The 20,287-nt window shown below is 43.5% G+C and overlaps 3 protein-coding genes across 3 annotated transcripts; 1 reads left to right on the forward strand and 2 right to left on the reverse strand.

The window, feature by feature from the left end:
* The first annotated feature begins 1,454 nt into the window (after positions 1-1,454).
* On the forward strand, positions 1,455-8,002 carry agpat9l (1-acylglycerol-3-phosphate O-acyltransferase 9, like). The gene is made up of 14 exons (XM_079161418.1): positions 1,455-1,528; positions 1,882-2,088; positions 2,214-2,280; positions 3,407-3,555; positions 3,643-3,788; positions 4,826-4,900; positions 5,016-5,105; positions 5,183-5,276; positions 5,381-5,496; positions 5,839-5,894; positions 6,068-6,153; positions 6,282-6,410; positions 6,535-6,614; positions 7,303-8,002. The coding sequence occupies exons 2-14, from the start codon at positions 1,945-1,947 to the stop codon at positions 7,409-7,411; spliced, it is 1,341 nt and encodes a 446-aa protein (XP_079017544.1). The 5' UTR covers positions 1,455-1,528; positions 1,882-1,944; the 3' UTR covers positions 7,412-8,002.
* A 2,552-nt stretch (positions 8,003-10,554) lies between these two features.
* myl7 (myosin, light chain 7, regulatory) lies at positions 10,555-12,604 on the reverse strand (the record flags this gene model as incomplete). Its single annotated transcript, XM_079161850.1, has 7 exons — positions 12,592-12,604; positions 12,318-12,419; positions 11,239-11,314; positions 11,052-11,156; positions 10,881-10,959; positions 10,754-10,802; positions 10,555-10,659 (listed from the first exon to the last, which is right to left on the reverse strand). The coding sequence occupies exons 1-7, from the start codon at positions 12,592-12,594 to the stop codon at positions 10,555-10,557; spliced, it is 519 nt and encodes a 172-aa protein (XP_079017976.1). The 5' UTR covers positions 12,595-12,604.
* A 1,710-nt stretch (positions 12,605-14,314) lies between these two features.
* gck (glucokinase (hexokinase 4)) lies at positions 14,315-18,111 on the reverse strand (the record flags this gene model as incomplete). The annotated part of the gene is made up of 10 exons (XM_079161480.1): positions 14,315-14,462; positions 14,630-14,863; positions 15,481-15,636; positions 16,252-16,435; positions 16,523-16,622; positions 16,715-16,810; positions 16,913-17,032; positions 17,157-17,311; positions 17,448-17,610; positions 18,037-18,111. The coding sequence occupies 10 exons, from the start codon at positions 18,109-18,111 to the stop codon at positions 14,315-14,317; spliced, it is 1,431 nt and encodes a 476-aa protein (XP_079017606.1).
* Between the last annotated feature and the right edge of the window lie 2,176 nt (positions 18,112-20,287).

Consider the following 20,287-nt stretch of genomic DNA (forward strand, 5'->3'; position numbering starts at 1 on the left):
ATTATTTCCAGAGAACATTAAAATCCCCCGTGAACCACGGCACACTGTGGCTCGAGGTAAAGGCCCTTTTTCTGAGGTGGATCCTCTCAGTAAATACTGCTGTGGTTCAGTTATTTCTCCCTGGAGCAGAAGGCTGAGACAAGACACATTCCCTCCTTCACTGTCCTGCGAGACACAGAGGCAGTGAACTCATTAAAATCATTGGCATCTGAGATTTATTCTTTTTTGTTCATTTTTAAACAAAGCACTTGAGTGTCTGAGACTGCTGAATAATTTCTAACACTAATGGGCCCCCCCCCAACTGAACCCAATAAAAGCAGCAGTGTTGCATGCTGTTCTATAAGCTGTTTGTGTTGAGGTTTAAAGATAAAAAAACACAGCTAGTTTAGAACCAACAAGCTCTGCCTTACTGGAGCTAACACGCCCTGACATTAAAGAGCACATTGTGTGTTGGCGGGTGTTTTACTACACATCTCGAATGTCTGCTGCAGAATTGCAGGCCTGGGCCATCAGCCTGATTTAACAACAAATCAGCGAATACATAATGCTTAATCACAGCTGTCGTATATGAAAAAGATTTATTTTAGACATGAATTGCATCATCATATACTCTAGCATGTTACTATGGCAGGCAGAGTTTTCTTTTAAAAATGGATCTTGGCCAAATATCCAAGTATTTGCCTTCTTATTGTTACCCTGACTGACCCCCTGAAGTCCTCTTATAATAATGTGCAACAGACTGTGAAATGTCTGAACCTGGAACATGATCAGGACCTTTTGTTAGGTGGGAGAACGGGAGGGGGGGGGGGGGGGGGGGGAGAGAGAGAGAGAGAGAGATCGTGGCCTCATTCCTCATCAAGGGTTTCACCATGTCATGTATAGCAACATGAGGTTTGACATTTCATTACAGTGGTATCACTGTTTCCCCGCACGCATCAGTTTCAGGTCAGCATATTTAGCAGCTGGGTTAGTGACCTCTGCTCTCAAACGACAAGAAAAGCCGAAGACCATTATATCACTTATCTATATATATATGTGTATGCACACTATGTATATATATGTATACATATATCATTTTTTTAAATAAAACACTCTTACTATAAGTAGTACTGTACCTTTCAACCATATTCTGTGGTCTTCATCAGTGGGTAGAGTTTGCTCAGAAAAACTAAAGTAAGTGGAGCCGTTCTGCCATTCCCAAGGTCAAGAATGAAACCAACTGGCTCACATCTCGTATTTATTTCCTTATATTTTGTCATCACAATATTTATTTAAGAAGGTATAAAGATCTAAAAAATAAAAAATAATTCTGCAAAGGAAAACAAGTTATTTCCCCACCAAAACGGCCATAGAGTGTCACGTGTCTGCGCTTCCCTTTCTGTCCGCGGGAGGGAGTGTGGAGGGGTGTGGAGGGGGGGGCTGCTCCGTGAACTTTGTTCCAGTAGTAAATGGGCGTGTTTGCTCTCTGTGCTCAAGTCCTCCGAGTTATACTCCTCAGGGAAGAAGGACATGGATTTGAGTCTGGCAGGTACGGTGAGCTGGTGCGGCTAAAACGAACAGAAACAATCTGATCTTGTATGTCAGAGGAGTCCTGCCGTGGTTCGGTTATTCGAATTATTTCGTTTATATTGGCAGGGACACACACGTGATACCGATCGTGTAGCGTTGCTGCGCGAGCGTGTGTTTCTGTGCGGTGTACTGTGACCGGGTGACTCCTGATTACATCAACTGGAGTGTCAGCGTTTTATTTATAATAGTCTGCTCCACTCCTCACTGTGGCGGTTGACTTCCGCATGTTGCTATCTGTATTATTTAGTCGACAACAGTGCAAATATAAATATAAACAAAACAACAAACAACTTTTCCCCCCTCCACGTGCAGGGCTGCTCTACTCCTGAGCCACTGATCCTTCTGACGCCTCCGCAGGGAATAGACACGGTGGAGATGGAGGAGTTCTGGACGCTGGCCCTTGGGGCCCTGAAGGTTTGGCTCTACCTCATCGTCGGCCTCATCATGGTCCCGGCCATGTTCGGTTTCTCGCTGGGCATCTCCGAGACCTACATGAACATCCTGGTGAAAACCTTAGAGGTATACTTCTTGTTCGTCTCGTTTTTGTGTGTGTGTCCTCACAGGTGTACAATGTTGCAAGTCCTGCAGATTGTCACCCACACGTGAGACATGAGTCCATTCTTTTTTTCTGTCCTCCTCCACAGTGGGCCACTCTGAAGATACAGACAGTATACGCAGAGGAACGAACACTCAAAGCCTCTTCATCTAACGGTGAGAGGAAATCAGGGGCTACTTAGTGCTGTCACATCTTTTATTGTGAAATATTGGGGTTTAGAGGGTGACACACGTGTTGCTCTGCAATGCTGGATTCCATAAGACACTTTATTACAAGTCTGGGCAAGCATGTTGCAATCATATTGTGGAGATTTGCATACAGATGCATTTCCTACGTGGTGATAGCCCTGGACAGGAATGTGAAATTATAATAATAATACTCTTTATTTATATAGCACCTTTCATCATGAAATGCAGCTCAAAGTGCTTCAGGAGAGAGATAAAATAGATTATAGAAATAACAAAAATGCACAGGTGTTTAAAAACAGGCGACACAAGAAGCAAAAATGATAATGAAAAAAAAAATAGACACAACATAGGATGATACTAGTATTAAAACAAGTTGATAGTGAAATGATTTTTTTTTTTTAATTTTAAGAAAGGTATGAAATAAACTATAAAATAAAGACTTGAGAACTTTTATGATAGGCAGAACTTCACCTTGTTTCCTATCTCACTAGACGCAATTACTTGCTCAACTCTTTTATCAGTCATTAAGCTGCAGACGTTGTGTCAGCAGAAGTGTGGCCTCTGCTGAGTTCAAAGTAAGTCAGTGTTACATTTCTAAATGTGGAAGCGCTTCATTAACAGAGATGAGGCGGAGTATTGAATGCAGAGTTAGTCCCTCCAGGATTTGGACTTTGCCTGCTGAGTTATCAGATAATACGGAGTCCAACTTTTAGCTGCTTTGGGATCTGTTTACTGCGGTATCTCATCGGGGATCTGAGTCTGCTCTGTTATGCCAAGTGATAAGGGTTGTACATCTTTATGTACAGAGTATTTTTCTTTCATTATCTCAGAACAGTTTCGTGCTTTGATTTATTGCAACCGTTTATTTTAGCTTTGTGTTTTTACAGAATTCTTGTAGAAAGTATCGATGTCCTTCCAAGAAACACGTTCCTGGATGAACTTTGATTATTTTTCTTCCGTTACGTCCTCTTACACTATCGACACAATCCTGAGAGATAGGGCGAGGCTGACTTATCTTCCAGGCTTGTTGTTAACATAATGATTCCCATCAGATGAGTGTGTGTGTGTGTGTGTGTGTGTGTCTGTGTGTCAGGTCTCATCCAGAGGGAAGATGGCTCCATGGAGGAAGAGTTGGAGGAACTCAGACGCAGTCGCCCCAAACAACCAGTGGGCGGTGATTTCACACTTAGTGACTGCTTCTATTTCACCCGCAGAGGCATTGAGAGCATTGTAGAGGATGAGGTACAGTTTTGACTGTATGTAAACTGTAATTAGTGGCCCTGTTAAGCTGTTCGGATTTTAAAATTTTTCGTTTTGTTCTAAATCCAGGTGACGCAGCGGTTCAGCTCAGAGGAGCTGGTGTTGTGGAACTTGCTGACTCGCACCAACAACGACTTCCAGTTCATCAGCCTGAGGCTGACACTGGTCTACAGCCTGGGCATCGTCGTGAGATACTGCATCCTCGCCCCTCTCAGGTACGCACAGACTGGACTGTTAAGATGTTGTGATGCAAATGCAGTGTTGTCTTCCAGGCAAAAACAATGTCAAAGTTTGAGTCAAAGCGGTTGTAGAACCATTTGTTCTAGTAAACATGATCTACACTGCCTGGCCAAAAAAAAAGTCGCCACCTGGATTTAACTAAGCAAATAGGTACAAGCCTAGGTTCAGCAACAGTATGTGCTCAAAGAATGAGGGCAGCTGACTACCTGAATATACTGAATGACCAGCTTATTCCATCAATGGATTTTTTCTTCCCTGATGGCACGGGCATATTCCAAGATGACAGTGCCAGGATTCATCGGGCTCAAATTGTGAAAGAGTGGTTCAGGGAGCATGAGACATCATTTTCACACATGGATTGGCCACCACAGAGTCCAGACCTTAACCCCATTGAGAATCTTTGGGATGTGCTGGAGAAGGCTTTGCGCAGCGGTCAGACTCTACCATCATCAATACAAGATCTTGGTGAGAAATGAATGCAACACTGGATGGAAATAAATCTTGTGACATTGCAGAAGCTTATCGAAACAATGCCACAGCGAATGCGTGCCGTAATCAAAGCTAAAGGCGGTCCAACGAAATATTAGTGTGTGACCTTTTTTTTTTTGGTGGCGACTCTTTTTTTGGCCAGGCAGTGTATAAGCGGAAATTGAGGCCCATTGAAAAATGCAAGTCATGGTAATGCATAACATCATAAAAATGCAAAATTATAAACTTTTTATTTTCTTCTTTTCATTCCTCTAACAAGCTATCAGACCATGATTAATGTATTTTTGTGAAGGCTACATTTTAGACTACAGTTAGGCAACTAAAGTTTTAGTAAAACTAAATATTTGAGCAGTGTACAGGTATATATTGTTAATTAGGTGCACAGCAGAACACTGATCTAAAAGTATCAAAAAAGGAAAAAGTCGTATACAATGGCTATTCGGTATTTTATTATGTGTCTGAGTTTTTATTTGATTTCCTTCTGCTGTAAACGTGATAAATAAATGTGTTTTACTTTCTCCAGGATAACTCTGGCCTGCATTGGTCTCACCTGGTTGGTCATAGGAACATCTGCAGTTGGATTCCTCCCAAATTGGAGGTGACCACAAACTCTAACCCCACCAATAGAAGTCATATTCCATATATTTTTTTTTAAATGTATTCTTATGAAGGTGGTTCCCTCCTCACCCGTGCTTCTTTGTGTTTGTGTTCAGGATGAAGTTCTGGCTCAGCGAATGGGTCCACGTGATGTGCTACAGGATCTGTGCTCGAGGACTCTCTGCCACCATCCTCTATCACAACAGGTAAGTGAGCCTCGTCGCCGCCGAACAGTCCCGACCGGGAACGCCGTCTGACATCTGTCCTCGCCGCCCCACAACAGGGAAAACAAACCCCAGAAGGGAGGCATCTGTGTCGCCAATCACACTAGTCCCATTGACATAGTGATACTCTGCAACGATGGCTGTTACGCTATGGTACGAAAACTTTGTTTGTTTTTTTCATTTTTTTTTTACATTTCTACATTGATGGGTCCTTTTTCTTTTTCATGCCGCCATAACTGTCAAAATGTGATCATCAGGTGGGGCAGATACACGGAGGTTTGATGGGAGTCCTCCAGAGGGCCATGGTGAGGTCGTGTCCCCACGTCTGGTTCGAGAGAGCAGAGATGAAAGATCGCCACCTAGTGACCAAAAGGTTGGATTGTCCCCCTCCCATCTCCAGCACTTCTGTTCAGGCTCGTCTTTGCATGTCTCTCTCTCTCTCTCGCCCTCTCTCTCTCTCCATCTCTCTCTCTCACCCTGTGTTTTCTCTCACTGTGGCTGCTCTGGCACTGACACAGGTTGGCATGTAAAATCGTGAATGAGAGTTTCCAAACAAGAACGGATACGTTGTGGAAGGTTGCTACAGAGCGGTGACTCACGCGGTTTGGATTCCAGCGTCTCACAATATCACCTAGAGACGCTCCTCGCAGATGTTTGATGTTGTCAGAAGTGTACAGCAAAACGGTTTCCATTACCCTCTTTGTGTCGTTTCCAGGTTGAAGGATCATGTGAACGACAAGACAAAGCTCCCCATCTTGATATTTCCAGAGGGTAAGAGTGACCATGTAGAGGGATGAGAGTTACCTCATCCACAGTGGCTTTTCGTGTTTTGTCTCTGTGTTGTCACTTTAGCCCGGTGCCCGGAGGTGATCCGGCCACTTGGCGGTGACAGACGGGAAGCTTTTTTTCATGTGGGTTTAATCCCCGCTGTCTGCTGTCCGCAGGAACCTGTATCAACAACACGTCCGTCATGATGTTCAAAAAGGGAAGTTTTGAAATCGGAGCAACGATATATCCGGTGGCCATTAAGGTACTCGCATCCTGTCTGCGTCCCTCGTTCAGTAGTTCTCTCTGGCCTTCTGGCTCGCGTGTTTCAAAGCACGCTTCCTTGTTGCACTTCTTTTTATTCTTCTTCTCTTTTTTTTTTTTTTCTCTCAGTATGACCCAAAGTTCGGAGACGCTTTCTGGAACAGCTCCAAGTATAGCATGGTCAGCTACCTGCTGAGGATGATGACCAGCTGGGCCCTGGTCTGCAACGTCTGGTACCTGCCAGCCATGCACCAACAGGTGTGTACGACCCTGCGGCGAAGCACATGCATAAAAAGTCCTGGTGACCCACCCCTCCACATATGTACACACACAGACACGTACATCAGGGTCGACTGATTGGTGTTGTATTCCAAAATGACAGGAGGGGGAAGATGCTGTCCAGTTTGCCAACAGGGTGAAGTCGGCCATCGCTCACCAGGGAGGGCTGGTGGATCTACAGTGGTAAGATTCAACCTGTTTATTTGTAAACGGAACATTTTTCTTCTTTCTAGAGTATATGGAGTTAAGTCCAGGATGGGGCTTAAAGGGACAGTTCACCCCCAAAATAAAATAGATACACATTTTTCTTCTTACCTATAGTGCTATATTGGCCGTAGAGACGTCTGCCGTCTCTCCACTATAATATACTACATCATTCATGATCCACAGACATTGTTGTGAGCGGTTTCGTGTAGGAGCTATGGAATAGTTCTGGGTCATGATTTCTGGAAGGAGACGCTGCTGTTGAGTTTTTCAGATGTATTTTTTTTAGGCACAACACAAGCGGAATTCCATAAAGTCCCATTATATTGGAGAGAAGGCCGATATCTCCTAAACAACTCCCAACAAAACGATCGAGATTGATAAAATAGTACTACAGTTAAGAGGAAAAAGATGTAGTTTTTGATTTTGGGGGGGAACTATCCCTTTAATCTGTGACTAAGATCTGCGTTTTAACACACAAATGTACCGTTTATATCACAGCTGGTGGGTGTTAAGTTATAAATGCACCTAGTGGCTTTTTGAAAAGGTTTCCAAAAGAACTCCACAGGCTTTTTTTTTAGCTTTATAGTGATGTCATTGACATCAAACAGATATGCCTGAACGGTTAGCACTGCTCTCAGTTTGCCCCACACGGTTGCCTCTGCAGGGATGGAGGCCTGAAGAGAGGGAAGGTGAAGGAGTCGTTTAAAGAGGAGCAGCAGAAGCAGTACAGCAGCATGGTGGTGGGAGACGACAGCAGCAGCAGCAGTGACTGAGACGGATCCCCGCCCTGTGGAGGACACGCACACTGGAAACGGGCCTCTCTCTCTCTCCCCACTGGTTATGTTCTCGTTAGCCGGGGCCTGATGCCGCCAAGTGGACTTTTAAACACATTGTGAATTCTCAGGTACAGCCGAAAGAAGGGGGAAGAGTCTCAGCGATTTACAGGAAACAGAAAAGTGCAATATATTGAACTTTACGAGGAGCTGCTGAAGGAACCGTAGCTGTTCTTGCGATTTGAAACCTGTGATTGCGGACGAGCCGCTCAGAAAAACTGGATTCGTGAAGGCCTCACGGTCGGTCCACTTCATTCATGTGCAGTTCATTTTTGTTTACAACTTCCAGTAGCCGTTGTGTGATTATACAGATGCAGAAAAGAACCTGGACGTATTTGGTAGTTGTGCTGTTTTATAACGTAACATCATTTCATGCAGAGACTGAGATAGCGTTAAGATATTGGTTTTAACGTCTTTAGATCTTGCAGTGTTGTATTGCAACACAATTAACACCCACATGACACAGTTTTCACCTGAAAGACAACAATCTTCCGTTATTGAATTTAACACTGATAGACATGATACACTATTTTCTTTTTTGTTCTTCAAAAAAAAATTCTTGCACTGTAATATTTTTCTTTTTTGTCAAGTTTGACCCCACAGAATTGTTAAGCAGTGACACAAGAGACACAAGGGTTTGGCACTTCAATAATACATGAGAACGTCGAGTGTGCAAGATAGTTAATTGTATGTCCACACGGGATGTGACGGCCTTAAAGGAGAACACACAGCCGACACTTTTTGGATCCCTCTCCAATGAGTGGTTCTCCTGAAGTGTGATCTTTACTGCTGATGTTTGTCTGTGGGCTCCTCCCTTTGGCTCCTAAAAGCAAATTTAAAGATGGATGATTAAAACTCCCTGTAACTGTGTGAATGTTGACGCAATGGAGATATATATATATATTTTAAAAAAACAATTCAAATTGTCAGCGTCCTCACCCTTACGCTCATCATGGCCTGGATCTGTCTTGTCCTCGGTGCCCTGCGTAACAAGCAAACGCCACTTTAATCTCGTGAGCAACAGTCACAATGTGTCTCGCCGCCTCTAATCCAGACTTGATGACGGTACTCACCTGCATCACATTGCTTATGTTTTTCTTTCTTTCTTGGAGTTCCTGATATCTGCAACCATGACAATGCGTTTACATGTGATCGGCAAGAAAACTCTGTCTAATTTATTTACAACAGCCAGTGCATCTTGAAAATGTGACTTCCCGTCTCGTCCTTTTTAGCGAACCAGCCGGGAGAAACCAAAGGGCACGGAGAAATATGTATGAGCCCGATTAGTGCCTCACATCTGTGTGTCCAGTTGCCGTCGCTTCGGGCCGGCAGTGTTTTAATAAAGCTGCTCTCTGGTTTTCCCTGAATGAATACAATGGTTGTTGTTGTATTTTACAGTCCGAGCAGCCTATTATCACACTATAGTGTCTTGTTTATGTGTTTTTGAATATAACTAGCTAATTAGTTATGGTAGCTTTGGTTTAAAGGAACAGTGTGCAGGATTTATGGGGATTTATTGGCAGAAATTGAATATAATATGCATAACTATGTTTTCACTATGTATAATCAGCTGACACGAAGACATTGTTGTGTTATTGTTAGCTTAGAATGAGCCCTACATAGGGAGCGGGGTCCTCTTTACGGAGGCCGCCATGTTTCTACAGCAGCTCAAAACAGATCTACAAACGCATCATTCTAATCTAACGAAAACAGAACAATTCTCAGTTTCAGGTGATTACACACTAATTCAAATATAGTTAAGAATATTATATAAAATGTTTGCCAAGAACTCCCCCCCCCCCCCCCCCCCCCCCTATATCCTAGACACTTTTCCTTTAAAAAAACGTTGCATGTCTTGTACTGACATCCCTATCGTGGGCTGTTCTGTGCACTGAGAGGTCACAGCAACAGCACTGACGTTCCTTCACCGTTCATTACCTGAAAGGCAACGTAACACCCGTTGCACTGTATTCTACCCACCGTTGCAGATAAGAGTCACAGTTCCTGTTGGCAGGTTTGGTCTTCGTCCTCAGTCTGTCTGGGTCAGGATCTACTCCCACATCCACCCTGCCTTCAGCTCCAGATGCAATCGGCATCTCTTGACGGAGGAACTACAGATTGCAAAAATCCAAAGTGAAGTCTCAATCATTTGGATGCAACTCTGCTGCTGCTGCTGCAAATGTGCTGAAAGTGGAGCTTGCCTCGCAGATATTTCGCACACTCCTCGTCCTCTTGTTGTTGGCCGGCTGGTCGCTGTGCGAGCAGGGAAATGTGTGATGTGGAGCTAATGGTGGTGTTTGTTGTTGTATCCGTGGCAACAGTGTGGCCAAAGAATGGAACAGCAGTGAGGCCTCTTTGAATGTGATGGACAGCATGGCATCTTCTTTACTTTACTTTACTGTGAAATACTGTATTTAAACAGTCCTATGTGTCTTTATAAGCAGTCTGTGGAAAATCTTGTATAAGAAAAAAAAACTTTTTACCAACCAAGTGAAACGGCCTTCTCTGCTAATGAGCATTCAGTCGTAACTTTCTCAATGAACGGAGGACATTTTTTAAAAGTACAACAAAATGATAACTGAGACAATTATTCATCAGTTTAAGCAAAATATCCTAATCTAATAAACCATCTAATTCTCTCCTGTCTTTAAATAGTTTTCTTTACTTTTAATGTAATTTTGTATAGTGTGTGAATATGATTCTGACTCAAGTTACATATTTCCTGACTATTTATTTATCATTCATCTTTTACATAATCAACAGCAGGACGTAGATTTGTTTTCCCCTTGGATCACAGCAATAGTAATGCATTTTAGTCTTATTACATGTAGAGTGTTTATTATTTGAAATTAACAAAGAAGCTTTTGAGGAACACTTTATTCTCAAAATAGCCAACAAACGAATGAAACCATTTCTAACAGCAACAGAACTGCAGCATTTATAACGATTGAGGACAATTTGAATGAATCGGATATTCCAACGTTACTCCATCGGTCATCGAGGCTTCCGAATAATAACCAGCCAGTTTAAAAAGCAGCTGTTTGCAGGTTTAGACGACCTGTACGACCCGACCACGGCCCTTGTTAGGATTCTTCCTTCTCATCTCCGTGCGTGATGATGTAGCAGAGGGACTTGTAGTCGATGTTGCCAGTCGGGTCGATGGGAGCGAGAGCGAAGGCCTGATCCACCTGCAGGTTTAAGAAGTGATAATTTGCCTGGTGAAAGTGATCATCCCACAGAATAGTTTTGGAGTCTGTCACAATAAAGATGGAAAACACAAACCTCCTCTGCCGTGAATTTATCAGCCTGGTTCATCAGTAACCGCTTAAACCTGGATAAACAAAAACATGTTACAGCTGATGTGGAAAATATAAATAACATGGAAAATAACAATTCAAATGTATCTTACTCGTCCTTGTTAACGAAGCCCGTCCCATTGGGGTCAAACAGTTTGAAGGCAGCCAGTATGGTGTCTTCAGGATCAGTGCCTGGGGGGGGGAACAAAAGCATCATAAAGAATCTTATATATATATATATTTTTAATCAAAGATTTGTTTGATTGTCAGTGAAAAGCCCTCACCGTTGAGTTTCTCCCCAAAAAGAGAGAGGAACACGGTGAAGTTAATGGGACCCTTCCCCTCATTCAGCATCTCTTCCAGCTCCTCGTCGTTGACATTAAGCTTCCCTGGTACACAAACCAATTTATATTTTATTTATATATATATATAAAATATATATATATATGAAGATAAAGATTAAGAAAATACCCAGCTGTCCATAGGTCTCCTTCAGGTCCTGTTTTTTGATAACACCATCTCTGTCTTGGTCAATGCATCCAAAAGCCTGTTGGATGAAGCACACAAATAACAATGGTGAGAAATTCAAATAAAATATGTACGTTTTTTCCTCTGAAGTGCAGGTAGGCTGATTCATGAAAATGACAGAAATACTGAAAAGGAGCTATTTGACCCTGCAGAGTTCACAATGATCCTTTCTACCTTCACCAGATGTAAGTGCATTTAGGCTTTCCTTTCTTCTCAGTGACAAGGGTCCAAAGAGGGGAATTTAGACACACAAATTATTATTAGTGAATTGTAACTGTAAAATGTCCTCTTTACAATCGATGCATCAGAATTTTAATTAGTGCATTTCCAAGAGAACTACTGCATTATTCCATACTCTTGATAATAGAAGTAAGGAATTGTTGCATCGATCCTTTAAAGCAGTGGTTCTCAACTGGTCTGACTGCGGGTGTTCTTCTATACTGTGAAATGGCGGGTGTATATTAGCATTACAAGGCATTAACGCCATAAAAATATTATTTTTTTTCCCAGGCAAAGGCCCACCACCCACTGAAAACGGGTCTGTGACCGACTCTTGGGTCGCGACCTACCAGTTGAGAATCACTGCTTTATAGGGCTTCTTGTACACAAAGCTGCGAGAGAATGAGAATGAGAATGAGAATAGCCATTGCTAATTAAGGCAAGAGGAACACTGATGCCTTACTCTTAAAACTGAAGAATTCATTTAAAAAATGTGAAAAAATGTATTCTAGGAAAAACTGAATGACTGCTTTGGAGAATCACGCTTTTAACTAAAAACTCTTACACATTTTTTATTTCTCTTGCATGAAATCAAACTGTAATAGGCATGTACTTTTCATCCATGCATTTTGTTTATAAGGCTGCTCCAAGTTAACTAAAGGAGTTCAATTCCTTGAATATTTCCATTTCCCCTTTTTCCTTCCCTTGCACGGATTTGTAAAAATCACAGGTTCCCACACAAATTTCCCCCAAGAGAAGTGTCAAAGGGAGCTGTGAAGGCAGCACACGATGCAGCACTGTACCTCCTTGAACTCCTGTATCTGGGACTGCTCAAACATGGAGAAGACATTGGAGCAAGACTTCTGTCCTCCCCTCTGTCTCTTATTGGAAGCCTTCTTACTTGCCTGAGAAGAGGAACACAAACACGTTAGGTTTACACGCTCATATTTTTTGTGGTCTGCGAATTTATACAAAACAACTGCAATCAAGAGACAATAACAAATGTGTTCTTGAATAAACCATTACAAGGATTCCGACTTTTAAAATCGTCTCTGACTGAAAGTACGAGTGTCTTACCATGTCTGAATGATCGTATGTGGACTCCCAGCCGAGGTGTGATGCCTGAGTGGGTTTTATGTACGGCCCATCTTATCTTCTACCCTCCTATAATAGCCTGTGGTGGGCAGAACAGTCCCTTACATGGCCACGGCTGCTCTCTGTGTGTCACTGAAGGTGCCTGATAAGACATGAAGCAGCCAGGATTCCTCTGGACTGGAAAACAGAGATAGGAAGAGCAGAGAGGAGACGGGGGAAAGTGACCTCTGACATTTGACGTCACTCAACTGAATGAAGTTTACTCCTCAGAGCTCAAATCCTGCTGTATGTGTAAATGGACTGTAAGCAGTGGCGGACCCGGGCTGTCTGAGGGGCAGTGGTAATTAAAAAAAAAAAGGCACCATGCAGAAAGTTTTCTAGCATGTAGGGCAGTCTATAAGGCACTGTATCATGTTTTCTCCATTTAAGGGCACCCATTGGTGCACTGCATTTTGTTTTCTCCACCGGAAGAGTATAACGTAGAGCGCACTTCATTATGGTTTTTCCACTGGAAAATAACCCCAGAGGGCACTTTATGTTTTATCTGTAGTAGGAGCATCCAAGAATGCATTTCATCATGTTTTCTCCACTGGAATTGCACTTCACAGGGCTCTTTTTACTGTTTTATCTACCATAGGTGCATCTAAGAGGGCACTTGTACTGCGTTTCTTTCAAACATGGGGGAACCAGGTGCATCGGACACCTCCCCCTTGCCCCCCCCCCTTTAGAGTCCACCAATGAATGTATATTTTATGCGCACCATTATTAGGACTTCAGTAACAACAATGCTACATTTCCCTACAAATATGATTATCTGTTATTCCAGCAAATGATATATCTCCAAGGGTCAGAGGGCAGTATATGTGGACTGGTCAATTCTTATTTCATACCTCACTGATATAAAAAAAAAACTGTTTAAATGAGAATATCGCCACTGGTGTATTGAAATAGTGACAAGAAGTGATACCACTTGTCTTAAAATGTGTCTTGATTTACAGCATTTTCCTGTTCCACTAGTAGACGTGGCAATAAGTCACAACTTCAAGAGAAAACATTTAATTCAGCTGTGGCATTCAATCTCAGCCATATTTAGAAGTTAAAAAAAAACCCCAATAATATTAGTTTATTATAATAGTTTAGTTTAATTATGCAATTATATTTACAGTAACGCATATTCACATCCAAGGCATATTTCATCATGTCATCATACACATAAAACCTAACACACAGAGTGGTAAACATAACATTTAAATATACAATAGCAAGGGAATAATTCATTGCTCACAAACTGAAATCACTACACAACAAAGCAATGAATCTGATTTAGTCCCAGTTAACAGCAGCCTTTACAAAAAAAAGAATCCTTGTGTTGTTTGCACAGGTATCATAATATATCATCAATAATTCATCGGCCAATTTTCACATGGGCCAGTTAGGGTCACACCCAAACACTAGCAACAGGCAGTGACACAAAGAGTTAAAAAAAACACTGAAATTGCGACACGTTGGTCTAATGCTACCAAAATACAGTTGCTTTCTTGTCTGTACATCTTCCAGCTGTGAGTATCCGGTCTGCTGACACAGAGCCCGAAAGAGACCAGAGCCGCCGGCTGTGGGTGACATGTCGTCAGTGTTCTCAGGTCAGAGTTCTCGGGCTTGCTCCACTGCTGTCCCGGCGCACACGGTTCCCTTTTTTCTTCTTTTCTTACTGTGTCAGCATGCTGGTGGCCATCTTGCAGGCCACCGCTGAGATGAGGGCGGCACCGCGGCCGCTCCCCTCCTCCGACTGGATGAAGGTGATCTCGCAGTGAGGCGTGAGGTCCCTGACGATTTTATGGAACCTGTCACGGAAACTGAGATGGAGGGAAAACAACGCGTTTAAACAAGCTTTACGAGCTTAACATGAGGCCCAAAAGCAGTTATTTTCAGTCACATTTGGAAGCAGTGCATTTTGGGTAAATCTAATAAGATTTAATTTGCTTGTCCTTCAGAAGACTACGGTGTTCAAAAGTCTACTCACCACGGGTGCAGCTTGTAGACGGATCCGTCGATCCCCACTGTGATCTTCAGGGCCTCCTGACTGCGTCGCTCCCGCATCAGGTTGATGACGGCGGCGAGCCCCGCGCCGCACATGTGAGCGGAGCGCGTGGACACGCTCTCACAGGCCAGACGCACGATGTCGCAGTCCAACTCTGAGGGCAGAACGCCCAGCGAGGACAGGACGTTGTAGATCTGTTTTCTGTCCCCATTGTCACTGATCAAAAAAAGAGAGAGAGAGAGAGAGCAATCATTTCTAGTTCCACTATGTTCACGATGCATGAATATTATATATTATAGAAATACCACGCTTTATAATTTTCTTTTGCACTCAATGTTAAAATGTTAAGTCAAGCTTCTACAAATACTGCAGTAACTGTAACATCCAAATGACTTCCCCCTCAACACTGCTACAGCCTTATCTCATCAGAGTATGCATACATAACACAACGTTATTTGTTTTGTATATTAATGTATGAAAATGTTATGCTTATGCAAATGCCATGATTGTCTACGTAGAAAAATACTGTCTTAATGATTTTCACCATCAGCCATCTTTTGTCTGATTTCTTATATATATATATACACATATATATATATATACACACACACATATATATACACACACACGGTGTGTGTGTATATGTGTGTGTGTGTGTGTGTGTGTGTGTGTGTGTGTGTGTGTGTGTGTGTGTGTGTGTGTGTGTGTGTGTGTGTGTGTGTGTGTGTATGTGTGTGTTATGCAATATAAAGTATATTAAAAAATCTGACAAAGGACGACTGATGGTGAAAATGATTTAGACACACACACGTATGTATACTAACTTTCCTCACCTCTCCATCTGTGAGACGTAGCGCGTCTCAAAGCTGCCACGTGTCTTCAGCAGCTCGGAGGCCTCGCTGTTAAACAGCAGGTCCTCGTTCACCAGCTTCAACAGAACGAGCCTGACCAGCTCGCCCATATACTTCCCGCTGATCAGCTTCTCGTACCTGCAGGAGGCGAGGAGTAATTTTAAAACAAACATTGACCGGAAAGGACGGGAGCACGGACTCGAGAGGAGGATGTCAAGAGAACGACGTGCACGTCACGAAACACACTGGGCAAACAGCTGCCTCTCGAAAAAGAAGGAGAGCGGGCAAGGGTGGCGACGTCAGCGCCTGAGAGGCTCATTGAGGCCGGGCACGGCAGTCGTCTGCGTAAAAAAGGGACCGCCGGTGCAAAAAAGGTAAACAGCCATTAGGCCGGCGGGCACTGTGGCAAGCAGCAGAGAGGGTCATTAATCTGACACCCCCCCCACCCCCGATGCACTGACTGACCACTGACGTATGAGGGCTCTGGCCATTTACAAAGCCGGGAGCTTAGCAACTACCCAGAGGCCTCGGGTGGAAGTCAGGTGAGTATTGCCACGGAAGGGTGATTAATTCATTGGAACAATAAGAGGGCGAGGGAGGGTGTGCGTGGCAAATTTAAATTACAGTCTCTTTCCGAGCATCGAACACTCGAGTGCGTACGTACTGGGATGAAGTTTGGATGACACGAGGAGGTCGATGGAGCGTCCCTATGTGTGGCTTTCGAACTGTGTGTTTTGGACTGAATGAACTCACAGCTGCTGCCCGGGATTAATCGAGGTCTCGTCCACCACTCTGTCGTACTCCAGCCGGAACTCCTCCAGCTCCCCGTTGTTGCCGAACGCCCCCCACTCTGTGTTCACGCACATGCGGCCCTCCTCCCCTTCCACCAGCTCCACGGTCCTCATCTCCTCCATGTAACATGCATTACAACCAGTGCCTGTGAACCAAAAAGAAAGCACATTAAGTCATCTGCAAAGGAGCGTGTCGCACATCAGTGTTTAAAAAGTGTTTTTGAACCGCTCACCGACAATCATCCCCACTTCACAGCTGCGGTCCTCGTAGTAGCAGGAAATCATGGTGGCCACTGTGTCGTTCACCATGGCAACCACGTCCATCTCAAAGTCCTAAAAACGACAGCAGCGAATTGGCAGCCCAGCCGTGTTACAAATCAGCCGCCGATTTCTCAAGAAAGAATCGTAACGTTCGGCTAACTCACCCCTCGTCTCTTGATGGCGTCTCTGAGCAAACCCACGACGTTGTTCCCCTCTGCCCCAGAGGCCTTGAAGCCTTTGGTCCAGTTCAGCAGGATGCCCTGCGGCAAAGAGGAGAAACAAAAACAAGACACAACCTTAAATGCTTTGACCAATCTCAGTTTTGTTTAATGGCGTGTCCGATGAACAGTGGGATGTCCTACCTTGTCGATATCCTCGTGTCGAACAGGAAAGGAGAAGGTGAAACCCAGAGGGAGCTTCCTGTGCTTGATGTGATGCTTCTCCAAAAAGTCGGACATGCACTCGGCTACGTAGTCAAAAAGCTGCAGAGAGAGAGAGAGAAAAAGGATGTCAGATGTGGGATACTGCACTATAATAGGAGCTCATTTCTTTCTGAGAGAAAACCAGACCCTCAAGGTCTCTTAGAGTTTTGGTTTAGAGTCTGACCATTTGGGCAGTGCCCGTCATGGCATCCTCAGGAATGGAGTACATCTGGTTCTTGGTCTCCACCTTCCAGCTCCTCTCCTCGTCCTCGACCACCTTCACAAGCATCACGCGGAAGTTGGTCCCCCCCAGGTCCAGAGCCAGGAAATCCCCCATCTCTGTCAAAACACACACTACATCTGAACGTGCACGTACTGGCTTTACCTGCGCAGGTGATAATCATTAGGAGCATTATATCTGGGTGACTTTATATCAAAAAATAAAAAAAGGATCATCTTATGATGGGGTATCTACCTGATCCCTCGGGGGTGGAGCAGACGTAAGTCGGGAGCATTTTCACGCTGGCCTCTTCGTGCGTCTCCAGACGCAGCCCTCTGTCCATCTCGCGCTGCATCCTCTTCATGACTTCTTTGAGCTCTTCCTTCTTCAGCCTGAACTCTGACAGGATCTGCTCTGCCTACAGCGAGAGACGAGGAGAGGGGGGTGGAAGCGGGTCAGGGAGCCGCATGGGGGACCAAATAAATGCACTGGATCCACGCTTACAAATCGCACGCGTGAAAAAAAGATTTTAAGAAGATAAATGAGGTTTCAGTTTTGAAAACAGGAAGGGAAATCAGTTACAGCAACAGTAACAAAAAGGAATTAGAGAAGAGACAAATGACATGCTAAAAATCCCTGCTTTACGATACAAAACTACCAACTGAAGGTTATGCTTCAGACTTCCCACATACAAGGATATTTTCAGGACAAATCTGATCATCTAACACAATCTCGTTCCTCACTCAAAGTTTCTTCTGAAACAACGCGTCACACGCAAACGCAGAAACACTAAACAAACTTAAAGCCACCACGAAGTCCCAATGGACAGAGACGTCGGTCTTACCATGAGGATCTTGTCGACCGCAGGGCCGTGGCTGCAGGGCATCTTCACCATCTGGACGGAGCTCACACACGGCATGGTCGCAGGTTTAGCTAAATGAGCCTCTGCAAGTGTGTGTGTGTCTGGTGTTTCTAGGAGTGCGGTGAGTGTGTGTACGCCCCCGTGAGTGTGTGCAGAGTCAGTGAAGTGTGAGTAGCGCTGAATGGGAGCCTCGGCTGCTTTTATGCTCAGGTGAAGGGGGGCCGGCCCCCCTTCCCAAGAACCATCACCCCATCTGGCCATCAAGGGTCAAAAGCCCGCCCCCCCCCCTCACCGAAAAAAAAAAGTCGATATGACCTTAGTCGATAAAACTAATCTTGTTAATGCATAACCTACTTAATCGCTATATATCCCATTCTGAACTGTATGATTTATGTTATGGTGGCAATTTTAAGAGTTTTACAAATAATAATAATTAAAGCTGCTGCTAAATATTTTGAGTCCCCTGCCTCATTGTGCTTGTCTGTAATTCAGTTTAATTACTGCTATCTTAGCCAGAGAGATTTATCTTTTTTTACAACAACGTTATTTCCCAGTGTGAAGGACTGACTTTACTGTTAGGGTACACAGTCTATCTCAGATGGCGTTTTAACGTAGCAACAAAGAGTCATGATTTGATTTTGTAAATTATTCTCGTGACCTTTGACCCAGAGCTCAGCCGACCGACCGAGCCACCAACACGACAAGTCAAACACATCTGAACCTGGGCCCCGTGATCTGAACTCATCCATCTTTTCATGTAGAGGAGCTACATCCAATGTCATCGGGTTTGCTCAATGAAGCCTGAGAGGGTTACGCATTATAGTTTGTTAAAATTAGTAACATGTCTAAAATTAGCAACGGTGAGGGATGAATGACCTCCAAAACAAACAATTTGGTGAAGGCCTTCTGTGCTTATCAGCAACAGTAGTTTAGCTGAGCCAGAGGTCAGCGCTTTTTTTAGCTCTGACCTCTGGCTGTGAGGTGACACGGTCCCCTGTCACACTGCCCTGAAGACACACACATTTATGTAAGAATAATAATACAGAACTGCTCATAATGTACACCCTCTAGTCTAGCATGTAATCATTTTCCTTAAATTACATCTTCAGTCACTTTAAGTTTGGAAAAAAGCATTTTTTTAGATTTCTTTTTTTTTTTTTTACATTTGTGATTAATGGTTATTTCATTGACGCTTTATGGCTCTTGGTGAGTGAAATATTTAAACAGAAGCTGCCATGTAACGTTCTACAAATTCAGATTCATTGACAAATATCTCTAGTTGTTAATTTTGCAAATATTTTATGGGTAAATATTAGTTTCAATTATTGGCTACTACCAACCTAATTACTTATATGTGTATTTATCACATTAACTGCTTATAGACTGAAGAGAATGAATGAAAAATGAAAAATAGATGGATAAACAAACAGACAGAAAAATAGACGAAGAGACAGACAGACAGATAGACAAACAGACAGACAGACAGTCAGAAAGACAGACAGAAAGACAAACAAACTTTTTTTCTTTACCTTATCCATCGTATGATGACGAGGATTAAGTCCCGAGAGTCCTGCCGACCATCAGTGCTCTGCTGTGGAGATCCCCTCGTTCCTCAGGCCTTATGAAGATTCCCAAGTTTCTGCTGTTATGGTGTATTTAACTCGGCGTCCGACAAGAAAATGTTTTCCTTTTATGGGAAACGTATTATATTCCCAACACGTCTGATCTACATAATGTTAAGCAGCAAGTCTCGAGCACATTTACATAACTGCAGCATTGACAAGGCCTTTTTATGGTGAACAGTGAAATGCTCTCTTTTTGAAAGGAGGGCAGAATTGTTTTAACTATATATTTTCAGGGGAAAAAAATAAGAATTCATCTCCATCCCTACAAAAATCTATGCATTCACTTTCATTTTAGATATCGTAAGGAAAACAAAACTATGGCTTGGTCTTCATTCTTGCAGTTAACAGCTCCAGTTAACATCCGCATTGACGCATAGGATGTGCCATCAGCCGGTGAAACAAAAGAGAAGATTAAAACAATGCCTTCCAAACCCTCATTCCAAGGATGCACATTACATTTTACAGCAGAAAAATATTAAGCAAACCTCCCGTTGGCTGGCCTTCTTACCGACCGTGTTACCTCGATATCTTAACGCAACCAAAAACTAGTTCCAGGAAAGAAAAATCTTCTCCTCCCCCCCAGGTCTGCAGCTGTCCTGTCAACAGAT

The sequence above is a fragment of the Pholis gunnellus genome (assembly GCF_910591455.1).
Source record: "Pholis gunnellus genome assembly, chromosome: 6".
Lineage (NCBI taxonomy): Eukaryota > Metazoa > Chordata > Actinopteri > Perciformes > Pholidae > Pholis > Pholis gunnellus.